Source organism: Monodelphis domestica, chromosome 4 (assembly GCF_027887165.1).
Source record: "Monodelphis domestica isolate mMonDom1 chromosome 4, mMonDom1.pri, whole genome shotgun sequence".
NCBI classification, from domain to species: Eukaryota; Metazoa; Chordata; class Mammalia; order Didelphimorphia; family Didelphidae; genus Monodelphis; species Monodelphis domestica.
This window is the reverse complement of record NC_077230.1, coordinates 96,115,719-96,133,138: the sequence shown is the minus strand read 5'-3', so window position 1 is coordinate 96,133,138 and position 17,420 is coordinate 96,115,719. Positions and strand designations below refer to the sequence as shown.

General features: G+C 40.8%; 1 protein-coding gene across 6 annotated transcripts in view; it reads right to left on the bottom strand.

Moving 5' to 3' along the window:
• EPHB1 (EPH receptor B1) overlaps nt 1–4,363 on the bottom strand; it is a 769,317-nt gene extending 764,954 nt beyond the window's left edge. For 2 of the 6 annotated variants that reach the window (XM_007493909.3, XM_056793648.1), the window contains exon 1: nt 3,760–4,263. In XM_007493909.3, the coding sequence (XP_007493971.1) occupies nt 3,760–3,817 (58 nt within the window). In that variant the 5' untranslated portion in view covers nt 3,818–4,263. Of the gene's footprint in view, nt 1–3,759 lie in introns of all 6 variants that reach the window. The other 4 variants (XM_007493906.3, XM_007493907.3, XM_007493908.3 and 1 more) reach the window with 4 other exon arrangements.
• Between the last annotated feature and the right edge of the window lie 13,057 nt (nt 4,364–17,420).

Here is a 17,420-nt window from a genome sequence, read left to right as displayed (position 1 = left end):
CATCCAACCCTGATAACTCCCTCCCCCTGGACCATGCATGCCAAAGCAGTCCATTCCATCAGAGTAGCCAAACTCTGTCTCTACTCTATCCTGTTGGGGAGTTAAGGCAGTGGGTGACTGTGGAGAGGGAAAGGGAGGCTCAGACGACCTTTCTCTCCCTCAGCCTGCTTCCTTCCAGTCTCTCACAGCTCTTGTGGAACAGGCTTTTCTCAGGCTTCCCTTTCCCCTCTAAGTCCCCAGACTGGTAATTATCCTTTGTGACTGGCCCTTGCTTGGGATTTGTTTTCCTCTGTGGGTATTGAGGCATTAGGCCAGCCATTTGAGCTGTTTGCCCAGGGGTTATCACCAGCCATGCCTACAGAATTCCCAGGACAAAAAGCAAACCCTAGGAAGAGACAGAGAGATAGTGGCTGAAAAATAGTGGGCACATCCCTTGAACACTGATGTTGCATGGAATGAGCTGTTGTTTGGAATTCTTATTGATTCACTTTTCTGATAATTGTGCCACACTTGACACAAATCAAATGACACTAGCAGGAGACTTGGAAGTCAGTTAGCATTGGTAGAGCTGGATATATGTAGATAGGATGGGAAAGGAAATCTGCTGGGCAATGGGGAATAACTGAATGGTTTTTACTCTCTGCCATGCTAGAGATGGAGCTGTTTTAATATTCTGCTGAATATGTTGTTTCATTTAACTCTTGGTGGTAAGGTTTCTACAACAAGGAACAAACTACTACCTATTAGATAGGCTCTGGACAATTGGCAAAGTTTTAGGTGGCAGGCCTGTGAGGGTGGGAGGTAGAGATGTCAGGAAGTAGAGGCAAGATTCTTGCCAAGCAGATGATGCTTAACCTAAGCCATGTGACTTGTGCTTAAAGACTCCTGTTCCTGAATTCCAGGCACCTGGGTTTTTGGAATATAAACAAGTAAAAAGCAAAGAGTAAAAAAAATGCATCTATACCAAGAGAAAGGAGGATCTCAATGAAAACCACTAGAGCCAAGTCAAGATGTTTTCAAAACAATTTCTCCTGAAAAATAAACCCAAGTAAGCATCAGAGGCTCAAATACTCAAGTCCATTTTCTTTATTAATGTATTAATGACAAAATGACAAATTTGTACTCCTCCAAAAAACATTCTCAACATATACAAAGAACAAAACTGTAATGGAGGCAAAAAGGTATCTTCCTGAAAACAAGTTGTGTTATACAGCCACCCCACTCCTCCCCACAAGACACCAGGAGTATTCAGAAACACCAATAAAAATAGGCCACCAATAAGGATAAGTGATTGACATCTGAAACCGGAGGAAAAGCCAAATCCCTCATTTCAAAATTAGAAATGCTTATATCATTTTGGTGCCCTTTTCTTGTCTTAGAACACCATTGAGGACCCCTTTACATTTCTTTTTTTATTACAATTGGTCCCTCCCCATACCCCTACTAGTCCCAGTCTCTGAGCTTCCAGCCAGTTCTCCCTCTGCTTACCGCAGGCAGCATATGTCTCCCTTGCATCCAGCAAATTTTAATAAAGGACCCCTACAAAGACCACCAGCTGGGGCGATGGGGAAAAACAACAAAAAAAATCATGTACTGAAAAAAGCAAAGGCTTTCTCTCCACTAATCTGCTCCCCCAGCAACAATGAAAGCAGAGATTCCAAAGGATGCTGCCCGTAGTTCTCATCAAAAGGAAAAGGGATTCTTAGCTGTTACTACATCACCTAAAGTATCACTATTAAGAAGAAGAATCGGACTTACAAGGGAGGGGAGGGAAAAGGGGTGGGTGCAGTTGGCTCTGAAGACCTGGTGCATTTCTTGTCACTTTCAACTAGGTGCCTATGTCACAATTTCAGGGGAAAAAAAATAGACAGAGATTTCAAGCTTTCCTTTTACCCAAGGCTTAGCCTCGCAGGCTCATCATTTATTTTCACCAGCCAAATGAAAACCCATTTCATCTTACCAGGAGCTATACCCCAGACTTCTAAATCTGAGCCCAGACAAATGAACGGGAGTGAATCTGTGAGTTGGAATGGATTCAGAAACACTAGATACATGGACCCAATTTTACAGTTAAAAAGAGCTTCCAAAGTTCTCCAGGAGGCTGTTGCTTCCCTCTGTTCTACTAAACTGAACCACCTTTCTCTATGAATGGAAGAAGTTCTCCTTGCCCGGATTCAGTTTTCCATCCAGAGGGATGGACATGCAATCAGCCAAGCTCTTTGGACAGCTTAGAGAAGTCCAAAGAAAATTTCATTTAGAAAGAACATGGCAAGGGAAGAGGAGAAACAGAGGTTTTCCACAGGCACTGGACACATAGAAAATACAGAAAAGATTTTTTTTTTTTCATCTTAAGGTTCAAGTTAAATAAACTCAAAGCCCTTCTCTTCACTCTTTCTAAAAATCATTGAGAGGTTTTTGGCTATACAAAAAAAAAAAAAGATGTTTACAAAAGCCCCCTCAAGCTAAGACGACTTTCTTTCTCTGGTCAGAAGGAAATAGCTCTGTATGTTCAGCCAGCTCTAAAAATGCCTCTTCTTCTCCCATTAGAAATGCCTTACCAAACTATTTGCTCATCTTACATTATACTAACATGTGAAAGAAAGGGAGCCACTGCTAGTCTCTTTTAAGGGTGCGGAGGACAAGAAACTCGTGGAATTCACATTCCCCTGAACAGATTTTCTCCCTTAAAAGCTCCCCATCACTGTGAAGTCCTAGGCAATCTACCATGCCTGCCTTGGCAAACCTCAGTGAAGGGCTCCACTTCCCCTCCTCAACCCAACAGGCAGTTTTTACAACTCTCAGCTCCCAGGAATCTGTCTCTGACCAGCCTCACTCTGGGCTACCTGCTGCTGCCTACATTCACAGGCAGGGCATCGCAAATCCACGTCCACATCCCCCGTAGAAAGTCAGGAAAGAAAAGCCTCTCTCCTGCTTGTCTTAGCCTACTGGTTTCGCTAAAGGAAGCAAAGCTATCTTACTGGCACTGGGAGAAGAGGAAACATCACAAATTGGAGACAAGAAAGAAAAGGACCAAATAAAACAGAAACGAGGGTGGAGAGATCCAAAGGGAGGGAAGAAGGAAGAAAGGAAAGGAGGCAAGGACGACAGAGAGAAAGGGGGTAGGGAGAAGAAGGTAGAAGAGCGAGATAAAGAGAACACGGGAGCGAAAGAGACACGTCGCCGCTGCGAATCCCCGGGAGCTGAATTACAGAGCATCTCCTGTTCACATCTCTAACTCAAAAGCATCCCATTCTCCCCGGAAACCACTCTTCCCCTTCTCCAAGCTTGCAGTTTGTGGAATGTAAAGCGAGTACTGCAATGCAGCTCAGTGTCTTCTCCCAGAATGGAGCAGAGAGTTAAGCGACGGTATATGTAGGGGAATGAGGGAGTGGAGAAAAGGAGAAGGCGACCAGGGGGTGGGAGGTGGAGGGAAGGGAGGCGGTGGGAAGCTGCCTCAGACAGACCACTCTACATCTGCCTGGTTTTTTAAAAAAAATCCAAATAAATACTCAAAATAGCGCTCCTTCCTTCCATTCAAATATCGAAATCATATCAATCCATTAGAGTAGCCCAGTCCCTGCTATTTCACTGGGAAATCAGAACCTCGGGAGCCCCCACCTAAGCCGGCTCCCTTTGCCAAAAGGAGAGGAAAAGGACATGCAATTTATATGCCATCGCGGAAAAAAAAAAATCCAGGTACAAAACTTGCTCTCTTTTTTCTTTTTGCCTTTTTTTTTGAGGGGGGGGGGAATATTTTACCTTCCATTGCTGCAACTGCAGATGCCAAGAGGAAGAGCATTAAAGAATCCAGTGCCATCGTAGGTGTCCCCCCAAAACTGGTTCAGGAGCAAGAGTGGTTGAAATAACTACTTCCCGGGTTGGCACTATTTATTCTGTCTTGTTGCTTTTGTTTTTGTATCCGTTAGCACTCCGCTCCGGACAGCGGTCCCCGTATTCCGTGTGGGCGCTTGGGTGTGTATGAATGTGTATGTGTATGTGTGTGTGTGTGTGCGCGTGTGGAGGAGAGTCCAGGCGCGGGTGGGTGTGTGTGTGCATGTGTTTATGTGTGTGTGTGGCTGGGTGGGTGTGTGCGTGCGTGCGTGTGTGTGTGTGAGAGAGAGCGAGAGAGCGAGAGAGAGAGCGAGCGAGAGAGAATGAGTCTGTATTTTAGTGTCACATTTCGAGCTACAGTAAAGAGTAGGGAGAGAACGGACTCAGCCACTGAGACTGAGGGAGGGGGGAGAGCAAGAGAGAGGGATCCCACTCCCCCAACCATCCGCGCTCTCCCCACCCCCGACACCTCCTGTCCAATCAAGGAATCAAACCTGCAAAATTCCCTCGTCCAATCAGAGATGAGCCCTCCTTACACTAGCATTGTTAGTTTAAGAAAAACTTTTGCATGGAAGGATGGAGGAGAATGCAATGGAAATCCATAAGGAGGGGAAAGCGCGCCTCCTCGTGGTGTCTCTGCCGAATTGCTTCTGATGGCCATTAGTTCTATGCCAGACTCGTTGCTGAGACAGCACTATGCACTATTTGGGTCACCATTCTTCCTAAGATTTAATGATTTTTCTTTTACGTCATCAAATCCCTCTTTACTTTAAATATTCCCTGGTACCCTTGCCCAGGAGGTGGTGGTGCAGAGAAACAGGAGCTGCATTTGGAGTCAGAAAATTGCACTTAAATAGAAATGTGATGCCTACTTCTTGGGGGCAAATCATTGGGCATTCCAGAGCTGTTTCCTCATCTATAAACCGAAGGAGTTGAAGGAGAAGATCTTTAAGGTCCGCTCTAGTTCGAAGTCTAAGAATTTTCATTGTAAGCTTCATGTTGAATGGACCACATATCTCCTTACAATATTGGCCCTGCCTTTTTCCTATTTTTGCATGAGGTTCCAGGAATGTTCTTGATAACAAGGCTGTACTTGGGGATTTGGGGCACAGTTACATAGTGGATAGAGCCATGAATTTAAGCCCTACCTCAGACACTAATTAGCTATGTGACTCCGGACAAGTCGCTTAACCTTTTTTGTGCTGTTTCCTCACCTGTGAAATGAGCTGAAGAAGGATGACAAACCATTTCAGTACCTTACCCCTTTCCCCCAAAAAAAGTGGGGCAAGAAGAGTCCCACACAACTGGAAACATCTAAACAACAAATTTGGGACTTTAGAATGAACATTGAGGTGGTGACAAGAAAGCTCAGGATCATAAGTAAAACAAAGCCAACTGAACATCCTGGACAGGCAGTCTGACATGGAGGATAATGTTGGAATTAGAAAATCTGGAGTTGTGGGTTCAAGTGTCACTTCTAATCTTGGGCAAATCACATAAACTTTGGATACCCTCAGGCAACTCTCTAATACCATAAATTTCGGGACAGAGGCAGATATAAGTTGATAGAAGCATTTTCCTCAAGAAGCTCCCTTCCTCACTCTTCTTATTTTCCTTAGCTTCCTTCAAATGCCCCTTCCAAAAGAAGTCTTTCCTGTACTTCCCATCCCACCCACAGTTGTTGGTTCCTTCTCCTCTAGGATTATCCTCTATCTACTCTGTGAATATCTTGCATGGACCTAATTAGTTGCATGCCTTCGCCTTTTAGAATGTGAGCTCCTCCTCAAAGGCAGGAACTGATTTTTTAAAACCTTTCTTTGCATCCTCAGTGCGTAGCATTACTTGTGGTGCATAATAGGAGCCTAATAAATATTTCTGGTTGATTGAAAATAGTTCAGAGCCAAAAAAAAAAATCACAATTATAACCAAAGAACACCAAAGTGTTGTCTCAGAAGGTAATGATTCCTCATGCTAGAGGCCTTTGAGGGAAGCTTACATGATTCTTTGGGGGAATGTTATAGAAGGGACTTGTTTACCAAAGAGTTCCTTAGTAGATGACTTCTGAGGTTCCTTGAAACTTTGAGGTTCTGTGATTATACAATTCCCGATTATATATCTAGTGTTCATAGGAAGAATAATTTGGCCAGAAGAATTTTAAAGGCAACTGAAATCCACAGAAAATTGAAACACATTTCATGTAGCAATTTCTCTCTATTGCCACCACAACCTTGACCCACTCTGCCCCCTCCAATAGTTTTCTACAGAGTAGATGACAGACTTCATTGGGTCATCTGGGGATGGGGACCCAACCATGCCTTCTCATCTTGTCTGACTCTAAATCATGTCTTCCTTTGAATACTGTAACAGGGGCCCACCCAATCTGGGGACTTTCCTGTAGTTCTCTGTCACCTGGGTACCAATACAAGATACAACCTGTAGTTTGTTACTCTTCATTCTCACTATGTGACCAGTCTGTCTCTTTTGATCAACTTGTACATGTAATCTCAAATGGAAAATACAAATGCATAATGAACTTGGGCCAAAATTGGACAGGAGGAAGATGACGAGCTAGACTGCATTCACTAAATTGTACAGCGCTTTTAAAGATGCAAACTTCTCTCTGAAACAAAAAGCCATCTTTTTAAGCATTGCTATTCTTCCAGTGATGCCATATGGCTACAAATTATGAAATGTCACCATTTCTGAGGAATCAACATTGTGGCTCACCCAAACAGCAATGGAGACACATATTGGGTGCAAATAGTTTGGAGCGTATTAACCAGTGGAAACTTGTACCAAAATAGCATCACATAAATATCATAAAAGAGATTACAGAATGGTGTACTGGATGCACAGTCTGAAGAGAGCACTGGATTTGGAATCGGAGAATCTGGGTTCAAATCCTAGTTTGCTTTTTAATTACTTGTATCACCTTATGCAATTTGATTTTATCTCTCTGACTCATTTCTCAAATGAGGAGCTTTGACTAAAAGTTATCAAAATCCTGCCTGAAACAGCAAAATTCCCAAAAGGAACCAGAACAAGATTAAAATGTAATTGAGAAATGTATTGCAAAATCAATAAAGATAAAATAATACAACCAACATAATGTCAGTTTGTAGTTTTCTAAGTCAATACACATGAATGTCCATATTCTGTATTCCAAGGTGTATTTGACACCTCAGGACTAGATGACTATTAAAATCCCTACAACTCTAAATCTATTATGTTGTGTATGACAACTGCTCAAAAAGATCCCAAAATCATAGATTTAAAGTTGGAAGAATCTTCAAGGTCATCTACTCCAACCCCCGCACTTTATACATTTGTAAACTAAGGCACAAAGAGATGATAATACTTTCCCAAGACCACAAAGATTATAAGTGACAGAAGCAGGATTTGAACCCCAAAGGCAGGGCATAAAATGTTTCTTAAAAGGGTGGAAGAGTGATGAATGTATTTTCCTTCCTCTAATAATTCCTGCCCATTCTCTGCTGAAGGACATTGAAAATATATCCCAGAGGGTTTCAGTTTCCTCAACTGAAAAATTAAAAAATTTGACTAGATGATCTCCTAGGTCTCTTTCAACTCTAAATCCTATTAATCTGTGAATCTAGGGAGACTTCAGAGAAGAGAGAAATCTCAGCAAGCTTCAAATCATCAGCTTAAGTAACTTCTAAAAGTCCAGCCATGCATTAAAGGAATGTAACTTTCTGCAGCCATCCCAGGCTTCTGAGCAGTGGGCTGCCAATCAGAAATGAAATATGCTAGTGTGTGTTAAACATGGTTCCCACCGGTCAGTTCTTCTAACCTAAATTGGTTTGAATCCAGCATACAAATCTGCAGATAAGTCCTCTGTCAAAAAATCATCATTCTGCTCATCACAGACTCATCTTGTTGAGAAGCCAAGCTCTTCTGACTAGGTATTTTTCCCTCCTTTTTTCATCTAACTCACTATTCTCTTTTGCTACCTCAATATTTATTGAGAGCTTATTAGTTTCATAGTGATGTGGTTAGTCCTTGAAAAAAAGCCGCATAGAATTAACTTCAGCCAATTGGCTGCCTCTCAGGTTTCTTTTCTAAGGCAGATTATGCTGGGGTAGAACACTAGCTGAAAGATAGTCAGGGTGTTCTTTAGTCATAGATACAAAGCTGTGATGAAGGACTTTTCCAGTCATTATGCCGTGAATATTTTTAGATTTTTAGGCAGATTTGTAAACTGACTGATATTCTCTCTACCAGTGAAGGTTATAACCAGTTCACATCTTCTCATTTGGAACTATTCTTATTCAATTTTAGACCAGGAGAGGTCAAATTTTTACATTAAACCATTGGCATTGATGAGGAAACTCAATACAGATTGGAAAATTAACTCTGGAACTTACTGTCTTAGTGTTGCCCAGGGTTAAGTGACATATCCAAGATCCCACAACTAGTATAGGCTAGGGGCAGGACTTGAACTCAAGTCTTTCTGGCTCTGAGACCAGTGCTCTATCCTCTATATCTCTCACCCACCTTGTTCCTAAAATCACCTATAGGGGATCCACCCAATATGCTGGAGGCCTTCCACTATTTCTTTTTTTTCTCAAAGATTCAAACATCACACCCAGAATATTCAATTACTGTTTCTCATTTTCACTGATAACTAGTCATCTAAGCAACATCTTAACTACATACATACATACATACACACACACACACACACACGTGTGTGTATTAGAAAGAGAATAACTATGATTGTCATAATCAAGGAAATATGTATTTTTCATTTAATTTGCTATTTTAGTATGAATTGTTAAAATAATACTTTTAGAAAAATTAACACAATTTATATGTCATCTTCAAAATAGAAACTTTTGGACTCTCACACATAATTTCCACCATGACACTGGTGGGTAGCCACCTTAGGCAAGCATATGTCTCCATTTTAGAGAGACTTGTTAATATCTTGAAAATAACACTATTAAATAGTTATCTTGATGGCTTCATATGCCATAGGACCTGTGTAATTATAACGTATTCATGGAAAACATCTTGTTTAAGGATGTTTGAGAACTACATTTTCTTCAAGTTCATCATGTATTTAAAAAAAAATGACCCAAATCCCTATTCCAATACCACCTTGTGGCACAAAGGTGAGCCTGGATCTTTGAAGGCTTCACCAGCAGAATACAAACTCTGTGAGAATCTGACAAATTGGAAAGCTTTAGGGCAGGAGGCCAAGAACAAATTGTGCCTGTTATCAAAGGGCTAGTTTAACTACAAGTGGAGAATCTCAGAACCAGGAGTTTGAACACCAGGCAACTTTTAGCTATGGCAAACCAAAAAGAAGATTAAAAACAAAATCAAAGCCATCATTCAGCCATGCAGTCTTCCTCCTGTTTATGCAATGCCTGTGTTAATTGTCTTCTCTATTAGAATGGAAGCTCCTTCCAAGTAGAGAGAATTTCATTCTTTGTATTTGTATTCCTATTGCCCAGTAAAGGATTGGCTCATTGCAGTTGATAAGTTGATTATTAATGGAATGCTAAGAAGTATGCATTTCCAAGTTTGTAGACTAAGAACTTTTGTTTAATTGTTAATGCTTGTAATATGCAAGCTTTTTCCAATAACCAATTAGTTGATATTGATATTCCTCCTGCAAATGAAACAAGGAAACAGAAATTGCAGCTAATAGAAGGATGACTTGAAGGAAAGGAGGAGGAGATCATGATAGAAAAGGAAGAAAAGGAAAAGAGAAGTTGGCAAAATTGACTTTGTGGTGCTCCAAAGGAAAGAAAAATATAATTTCATGGTGATTCTTGGTCATTTTATCTTACAATGCTCACAGTGAGTATAAGCAAAAAGGTCACCTTAGAGATAGTTGTTACCTTTGTGACAAAATCTGTTGCAAAGAATAAAGAAGTAGAGGAATTCCACTAACAATGTGACATGATGCTACTCTAAACTAAGGAGAAAGGATGGTAGAGTGGAATTGGTAGTGTTTGGAGCCATAGGGCCTGAGTTCAGATTCCAGCTCTGCTATTTATTTACTACTATATAACCTATGCCAACTCATGGAAACTCTCTGTCCCTCTCTTTCTCTGTGTTTGTCTCTGTCTGTCTGTCTGCCTGTCTGTCTGTCTGTCTCTCATTCTCTCTCTCTCTCTCTCTCTCTCTCTCTCTCTCTCTCTCTCTCTCTCTCTCTCTCTCTCTCTCTGTTTTCTCATCTACAAATGACAATTTGGCCTATGAGGTCCTTTCCAACTCTAAATCTGTGTGATATTTTATGACTTTTAGGTGAAAATGGGCACATACATGGAGGGAGTAGACTTGGAAAAGAGAGGGAGGTTAGTGATCAAGGAATGAAGGAAGGAGGGAGAGAGGAAGGGACAGGAGGGAGGGAGGGAGGGAGGGAGGGAGGGAGGAAGAGAGAGACAGAGAGACAGAGACAGAGACAGAAACAGAGAGAGAAAGAGACAGGGAAACAAAGAAACAAAGAAAGGAAGGAAATATGGTTCCTGATCAAGAAATGAAAGAAGCCAAAGGCATGGAAACTATTTAGGAACCTTAAATCAGCATCTCACAAATACTTTCAGGAGGAGAGCATGAACACCCTGGACATGAAAAACATTGATTAACATCACACTCACACACACACACACACACACACACACACACACACACACACACACACACACGTGTGCACATGCATTTTACTGTCTTGACAAACAAGAGACAAATTGTAAGCATTCCAGTAGAAAATACTTCAGAATCAGCTCTCTAGCTTCAATTAGGCAATTTACTGATTAGATCCAAATTCAAATGACACATTAAGTTGCTATAAAGGTTAAAAAATAAGAAGATACTCCATGTGACTTTTTAAAAATAACATTTTTTAACTTTCTGAATTCATTGACTCTGCCCAGTTTTACAAAATTATTTCATATGTAACCTTTTCTGTCTCTATCTGGATATTTAAGGTAAATGGTGAGACCAAAAGGGAGAAGGTACTCACTCCCTTACCTGGCCTTCACCTTTGCAATATGAGCACCAATGGCCAGAATTAGACCTCCTTTTTCCTCTCCTTTTTGCCCTCACCTCTACCAGTACAGAGAACTTTGCACATGCATAGAGGGAAGGGAATGAGTGAGTAAAATCATGAATTCCAACAACCTAGACCTTTCTCCAAAAGCAAAAATAGTTCAGGGATTTATTTTTAGCCCAGGGCAATTGGATAAAATCCCCAATTCTCATTTAGTTCTTCTTGTTGGAAATTATTAATAATCAACACATAATATTCTAATTTGAGGCTCAAAGTCCCCATACACCGGAAATTTTTGGAAACTGAGTCTCTTATCCTGGTCCTTTCTATATCTCTGTATGTTAATAGCTAAACTTTATTCTAATCTGTTTTAATGCCCCACTTTTGAGTAAATAAGGTAACATATCAACCATAGTTAGAGTGGTCTAATTTATCTAGATGGCAAAAAAAGAATCAATCTACTTAAAAATTAGGAAAGTAACTTTACAGAACAAAAGAAGCTTTATAATCAGCTTCTGCCTTACTTGATCAAAGAAGGGGAAGAAAGGAAGAAAAAGTCTAATCTTTCTTTAACGTGTCAGCCATCATGTTCCCTCTCTGTTTTTTTTTTCCCATACAGGTATTTTCCTCTCCAGTTTAAATGCAAACAGATTTTTGAAACAATCCTCCTGTGATGTAGTTTTGAATTCTCTTATTCATCATGATCATGTGTCCAGTGGCCTTATGAAAATATTTTACCAAAACATTAATATGATCCCTGACCAGGACAGAACAAGACTAGCACTTCTTTCATAATGAACATTGTTCCTATTAATGCCCCTCTCCTTTGGAATTCATCCAGTGTTCCCACCTCCTCACAATCTTTGCCACTGCCATCATGATCTGATGACTGGCTCCCCTTTTCTCCATGGTTTTGTCACTATCCTTTCCATTCTTTCCCCCCACCATCATCCTTGGAGGCTTCAATATCTATGAACTTACAGTTCTTTGAGCTCCTCATTCCCCTGACCTCTGATTCCATACGACTGCAGCTACCTGCAAGGGCAGTGCCACCACAAACCTCAACATTGTTCAAAATTGTTCCACTTCCAAAATGTTGGTGTCTGGATTTCTCCTCTCTGACAACAACCTCCTGCTCTTCTACCTTTCCCTTTTCACTTATTCCTGTACCTATTCTTTGCTTTTGTTGGGACTTCTATCTCTTAATTCCTCCCCATTCTGCCATTCTGCCAATGCTGTTCTCACTTTCTTGCTTGTCAAGTCTAAAACATTTGATCAGACTCTTCAATAATACCTTCAGCTCTCTGCTTGAGTGCCATGTCAGCATGACCCACTTTTCTTCCTCACTAATCCTTAATGCTGGATACCTATCATCTACCTTCTCCACGCCCAGTCTCAAGCTACTGTCGTTTGTCCTTTGCTTGAAGAGGGTCAATGACATCCTGGGATGATGTCTTGGCTTCCTCTTGAATTGGACTTAATTGACCCAGAGTTGCTCAAAGTCATTGACCTCACTCTCTCCCAGAGTTATCCAACCTCAGTGGCAAGACAAAACTTAAGACAACTGGTGATGTGCTGGGATATCTTATCATCTTCTATATCTAACCAAGGTCTGCTTCAGCTGCCTACGTGGCCATCGGAATGAATTGTTCTCATCCACCAGGGAAAGTCGTCCTGTGCTTAGAGTAGACACCCACCTAACTCATTAATGGCTTTGAAGCTTATTGGTTCTCCTGGGTTTTACTGGGATGGGACTGCTACACATGCTACAACTTCTTGGAGCTACAGGTAAGAGTTGGATGGAAGATAGATACCAAAAGTGGATGAGCAGCCCTGAAAGGCCAGAGTGCTAGTCCTTCCTGAATGCACACTCTCAAACTGCTAACCTCTGAAGGAAGGGAAAAAAGAAATCATGCTATCATGTCCTCATATATATTTCCTTCCCCACAGGTATATTTCTTCTGGCTCCAGCTGGAACTGAGACTAGCAGGACTCTGAGAAAGATGGTTTTGGGAATATAAGAGTAGGTGGGAGGTCTGCTGGACCAGGAATATGTCAATAGAGCTTTCAGTACAGAAAGAAGCAGCTAATTGAGGCAGCTGGCAGTGCAGATCATTGGGCCTGGAGTCAAGAACACCCAAGTTCAAATCCAGCTTCAAGTACTTCCTAGCTGTGTGACTTTGGGCAAATAACTACACCTCGGTCTGCCTCAAGTTCCACATCTATAAAATGGGATTACTTAAAGCACCTACATTAGAGGGTTGTTATGAGGATCAAACATAATAAAAAAAAAACATGTTTATCATAATGTCTGGCACATAGTAGCTGCTTAATAAATGTTTATTCCTTTCTCCCTTATAGGGTGAATTTCAAATAAGAGAGAACTGGGCCAATTATAAATTTATGTTCTATAATATCAATTTGACCTTCACTGTTGCATGAAAATCCTTTTATTCTTCTCTTTTTGCCTCTCTAACACATTCCATAGAGTGGATATTCCAAACTTCCTCTTTTCTCCCGACTCCATCTTACTCCCTCAATCTCAACAGATGGTCTTGCTTCCTATTTATTGAGAAGATTGAGTAGTCAACAAGACCCTCTCCATAAAGTCCCCCAATTTACCTCTATTAAACAGTCAGTGGCTTCAGCCAATTCTCTATATTCCTTCCAGTTAACTCATCCATGTACATGGACTCACTATTCCATCCCTTCTCATTTTCTCTGTGATTTTGCTCCATCATCATCTGTCTCTCTCAATTTCTTCATCATATTCATTTCTAATAATCCCTTCTTACTAGCCTATGAATAGTTTTGGGTTTTCCCTATCCTAAAACAAAACAAAAAAATAACCCCCCAAAAAAACCTTTTCCCCTGACCCTGCTGCCTCATCAAACTATTATCCAATGTTTTTCTTGCCAAACTTCTAGAAAGAATTGTCTCTATTTGCTGCTGCCATTTTCTGACCACTCATTTCTTATTCTCCTGCAATGTAACATGTCCCTGCTCTTCTACTAAAGCAGGTTACTATTAATGACCATCTTATAGCTAAGTACAATTATCTTTTTTTTGCCTTTATGCCATGTGACTTCTCTGTAGAATCTGGTGTAAACCAGTCCCTCCTTCTTGTTCCATTCTGTTCCCTTGGTTTCTCAAACACTACATGCTCACGCATTTCCTTCTGTCTTTTTTACTGCTCCTCATCCTCTTTCCATCACCTTTAAACATGAATATTCTCCATCAACTACAGTGACTTCAATTATCCTCTCTGTTTTCTCACCTGTAAAATGGGAACAATAATAGCCACATGGAAAGAAATTAAGATTCAGGTTTGTGTATCTCTTCTTTTGTGTTCTATTCTTTTTTTTTTTTGGCATTTAGGTTCATAACTTAATTGTAAAATAATAAAAAGGGAAACATTCCTACTGGTTGTCAAATTTGGCATTGAGCTTAGGTGTAGCTTGCCCTAAAACCCTGAGGGAAGATGAGGACCAGCCTATACCAACTCTAGTCTGAAGGAGGCTAATTGCAAGGGAACTGACCAGAACAGAAGTATTGAGAAAGACTTTCCTGCAGGTTTCCTGTTTCTTTATTTATCATAGTTCTTTAGCTCCTGATTCCTTTGACAGCAGGCAATGGAGAAATGGAAATAGTATTTAGCTCCTTCCTTCCATCCTTTCTTCTTTGAAACTAAGAGGACTCCATTGCCTCTTATCAATAATTACCCAACTGGACCAGGGAGAAAGAAAAAAAAAACCATTCTATCCTATTTGCAGAAGTACTAGTTATGTCTGCGTTTTACTGTTACTATTAAGTATTATTTATTCAATGTATAGGTTTTTATGGATTCTTGCATTTGTGCTGACTTAGTTTCCTCTAAAGCCCAAATATTTACTAGCTAGTCTTTATTAAATATTTGACTTCTAAAATAAATCTTCGTAATGCAACCCTAGACCCCTTTATTAAAAAAAAAAAACCATTACCTATTAAAAGGATGAGATCCTATTCATGACATTCTATGCCTCTCACAATCTGGCTCCAATATACCTTTTCTACTCTCACATCAAAAATTTCCCCTTCACATATGTATTAATATACATCCATCTATTTTCATTTTGTCTCTCCTTTTTTGTCTTTATTCAAATTCTCCCCTATATCTACAACATATCCCCAAATTATCTTTTACAAGTAAGGAAGTGGTTCAGGGGATAGAGTGTTAGGCCTGGAGATAGGAAGATCTTAATAAAAATCTAACATCATATATTTAGAGGTAAAATCTTGGGCAAGTTGCTTAATCTCTGCTTGCCTCAGTTTTCTTAATTGTAAAATGGGAATAATAAAAGCCAAATGAGATATTTGCAAAGGGACTAGCCAAACCCTGCTACATAGTTAGCTCAATAAATGCTTACTTGCTTCCCTTTACTTTTGTATAGTCATGTGTGTCCTGGTTAATTGTGTGCCTCTCCATCCACTCCCAGGTATCCCTTTCTGAATCAAAACTAAGAGAGCTCAGGAAACTAAATGATTCAGAAGCATTGTACAAAACAAAGTCTCTTTTTATTAGAGTAAGCTAGTGAACAGTAGGACGGACGCGGGTGCCCTCATTACCTTTGTTCACAGTCTTTCAGATCATAGCACACAGCCAGGGCTCACCAGTTCTGTGATTGGCCCATAGACTTTGAATCCTTACTCTGAACTCTATTCCTTGACTCTTTCCAATAGCCATCCCTCTATCAAACCTCTCTCCAACTCTCCCTTCCAGATATACTTCCTGGATCAAGCTCTCTCTCATTTTCGTACATCAAGTCAGAATACTCTCTAATATCAAATCTGGGAAGCAACTAAGTAGCACAATGGATAGAACACCCATTCAAGAGTCAAAAGGACCTGGGTTCAAATCTGACCTCAAGGAGAGAGAGAGACAGACAGACAGACAGACAGAGAGGGAAAAAGACAAACAGACAGAGACAGATACAGACAGACAGACAGACAGACAGACAGAGAGGGAGAAAGACAAACAGACAGAGACAGATATAGACAGACAGACACTGAGAGAGAGGGGCAGAGAGAGAGAGAGAGAGGGAGGCAGGGAGACAGAGAGAATAAATCACCTCAAAATAAAAGAAAGCAGGAGGAACACATCTCACTGGGCTAAGAAGAGAGAGGAGCCCAGGAAGCCCGTATTTGTGGGAACAGACAGAATTCTGCACCCCAACAGAGGCAACAAAGCTGCAGAACAGGAACGAGCCCATCCTGAGCTATTTAATACACAGGTAGTGAAAGCAGAGAAGGCAAGAACTTAGCCATTGCATTCCCATGGCAGCAGAGTGCCTGAGACAGCAAAGCAGCAAAGCAGAGGAGCAGCCCAGCCTGAGCCACTCAGCAGAGGTAGCAAAGGCAGAGAGAGCAGAACCTATGCATTCCCATGCAGAAGCAAAGTGCTTGAAGCAGCAGAGTTCAGAGCAGGGGACCTTCCCAGACAAACATTGCTATTGTTCTCAGTCATTTTGTAATTGTGTCTGATTCTTTGTGACCCTATTTTGGGTTTGGTTTTGCTTTTGTTTGTTTGTTTGTTTGTTTGGTTGGTTTTTGGCAAAGATACTAGAGTGGTTTGCCATTTCTTTTCCAACTTATTTTGCAGATGAGGAAACTAAGGCAAAAGATTTTAAGTGACTTGCCCATGGTCACCCAGCTAATACGTATCTGAAACTAGATTTGAACTTAGGAAGATGAATCTTCCTGACTTGAGGCCTGGCACTCCAGTGATACTACTTAGCTGACTCTCAGATGGGAGATTGTAGGTTCAAATCTGGCCTCAGATACTTCCTAGCTGTGTGACCCTGGGCAAGTCACTTAAGAGCCATTGCCTCGTCCTTACCACTCTTCTACCTTGGAACCAATACACAGTATTGATTCTAAGGCAGAAGGTAAGGGGTTTTTTTTTTAATCATTTGTTAACTTTGAGTTTCAGAATGATAAAACTTTTAAAGATCCCAATTCTACATATTAACTCTCCTACAAATCCTACTACCTCTCAGCTTTAGTGTTATCTGAAATTTTTAAAAATGGGTCATCCATTGTTCATCTTAGACTCTGACAACTACATTGACCAAAATAGGACACAGGCCTACAGAATTCAACTAAAGACCTATTATTACCAAATACAATGATTTATTCATCAGTCTTCTTTGGGTTCAGGAAGTACACCAATTCTGAAACCAACTAACTTATTACTGTTTGTCCATGTATGTCTACTTTTTGTATAAGGATATTATGAGAGTCTTTGTCACATGTCTCCAGAAATCCAGGCAAACATGGCTATATTATTCCCCTAACCTGCCATTCTAGTAACTCGGTCAAGAAAGGGGGTGGGGGTGGTAATTTACGGGGTGCTAGGTTGCGGCTCATGAGGACTTATGGAGGTCAGAGAGTGAGTGGGACAAGATCAGGAAACAGCTCGTCATCCAATTTGACTGACATAGAGTGAGAATGGAGAGGAATGGTATGAAATTACACAAACAAGTTGTGGAAAGCCTTAGGTGTCAGGCTAAGGAGTCTGGACTATCTA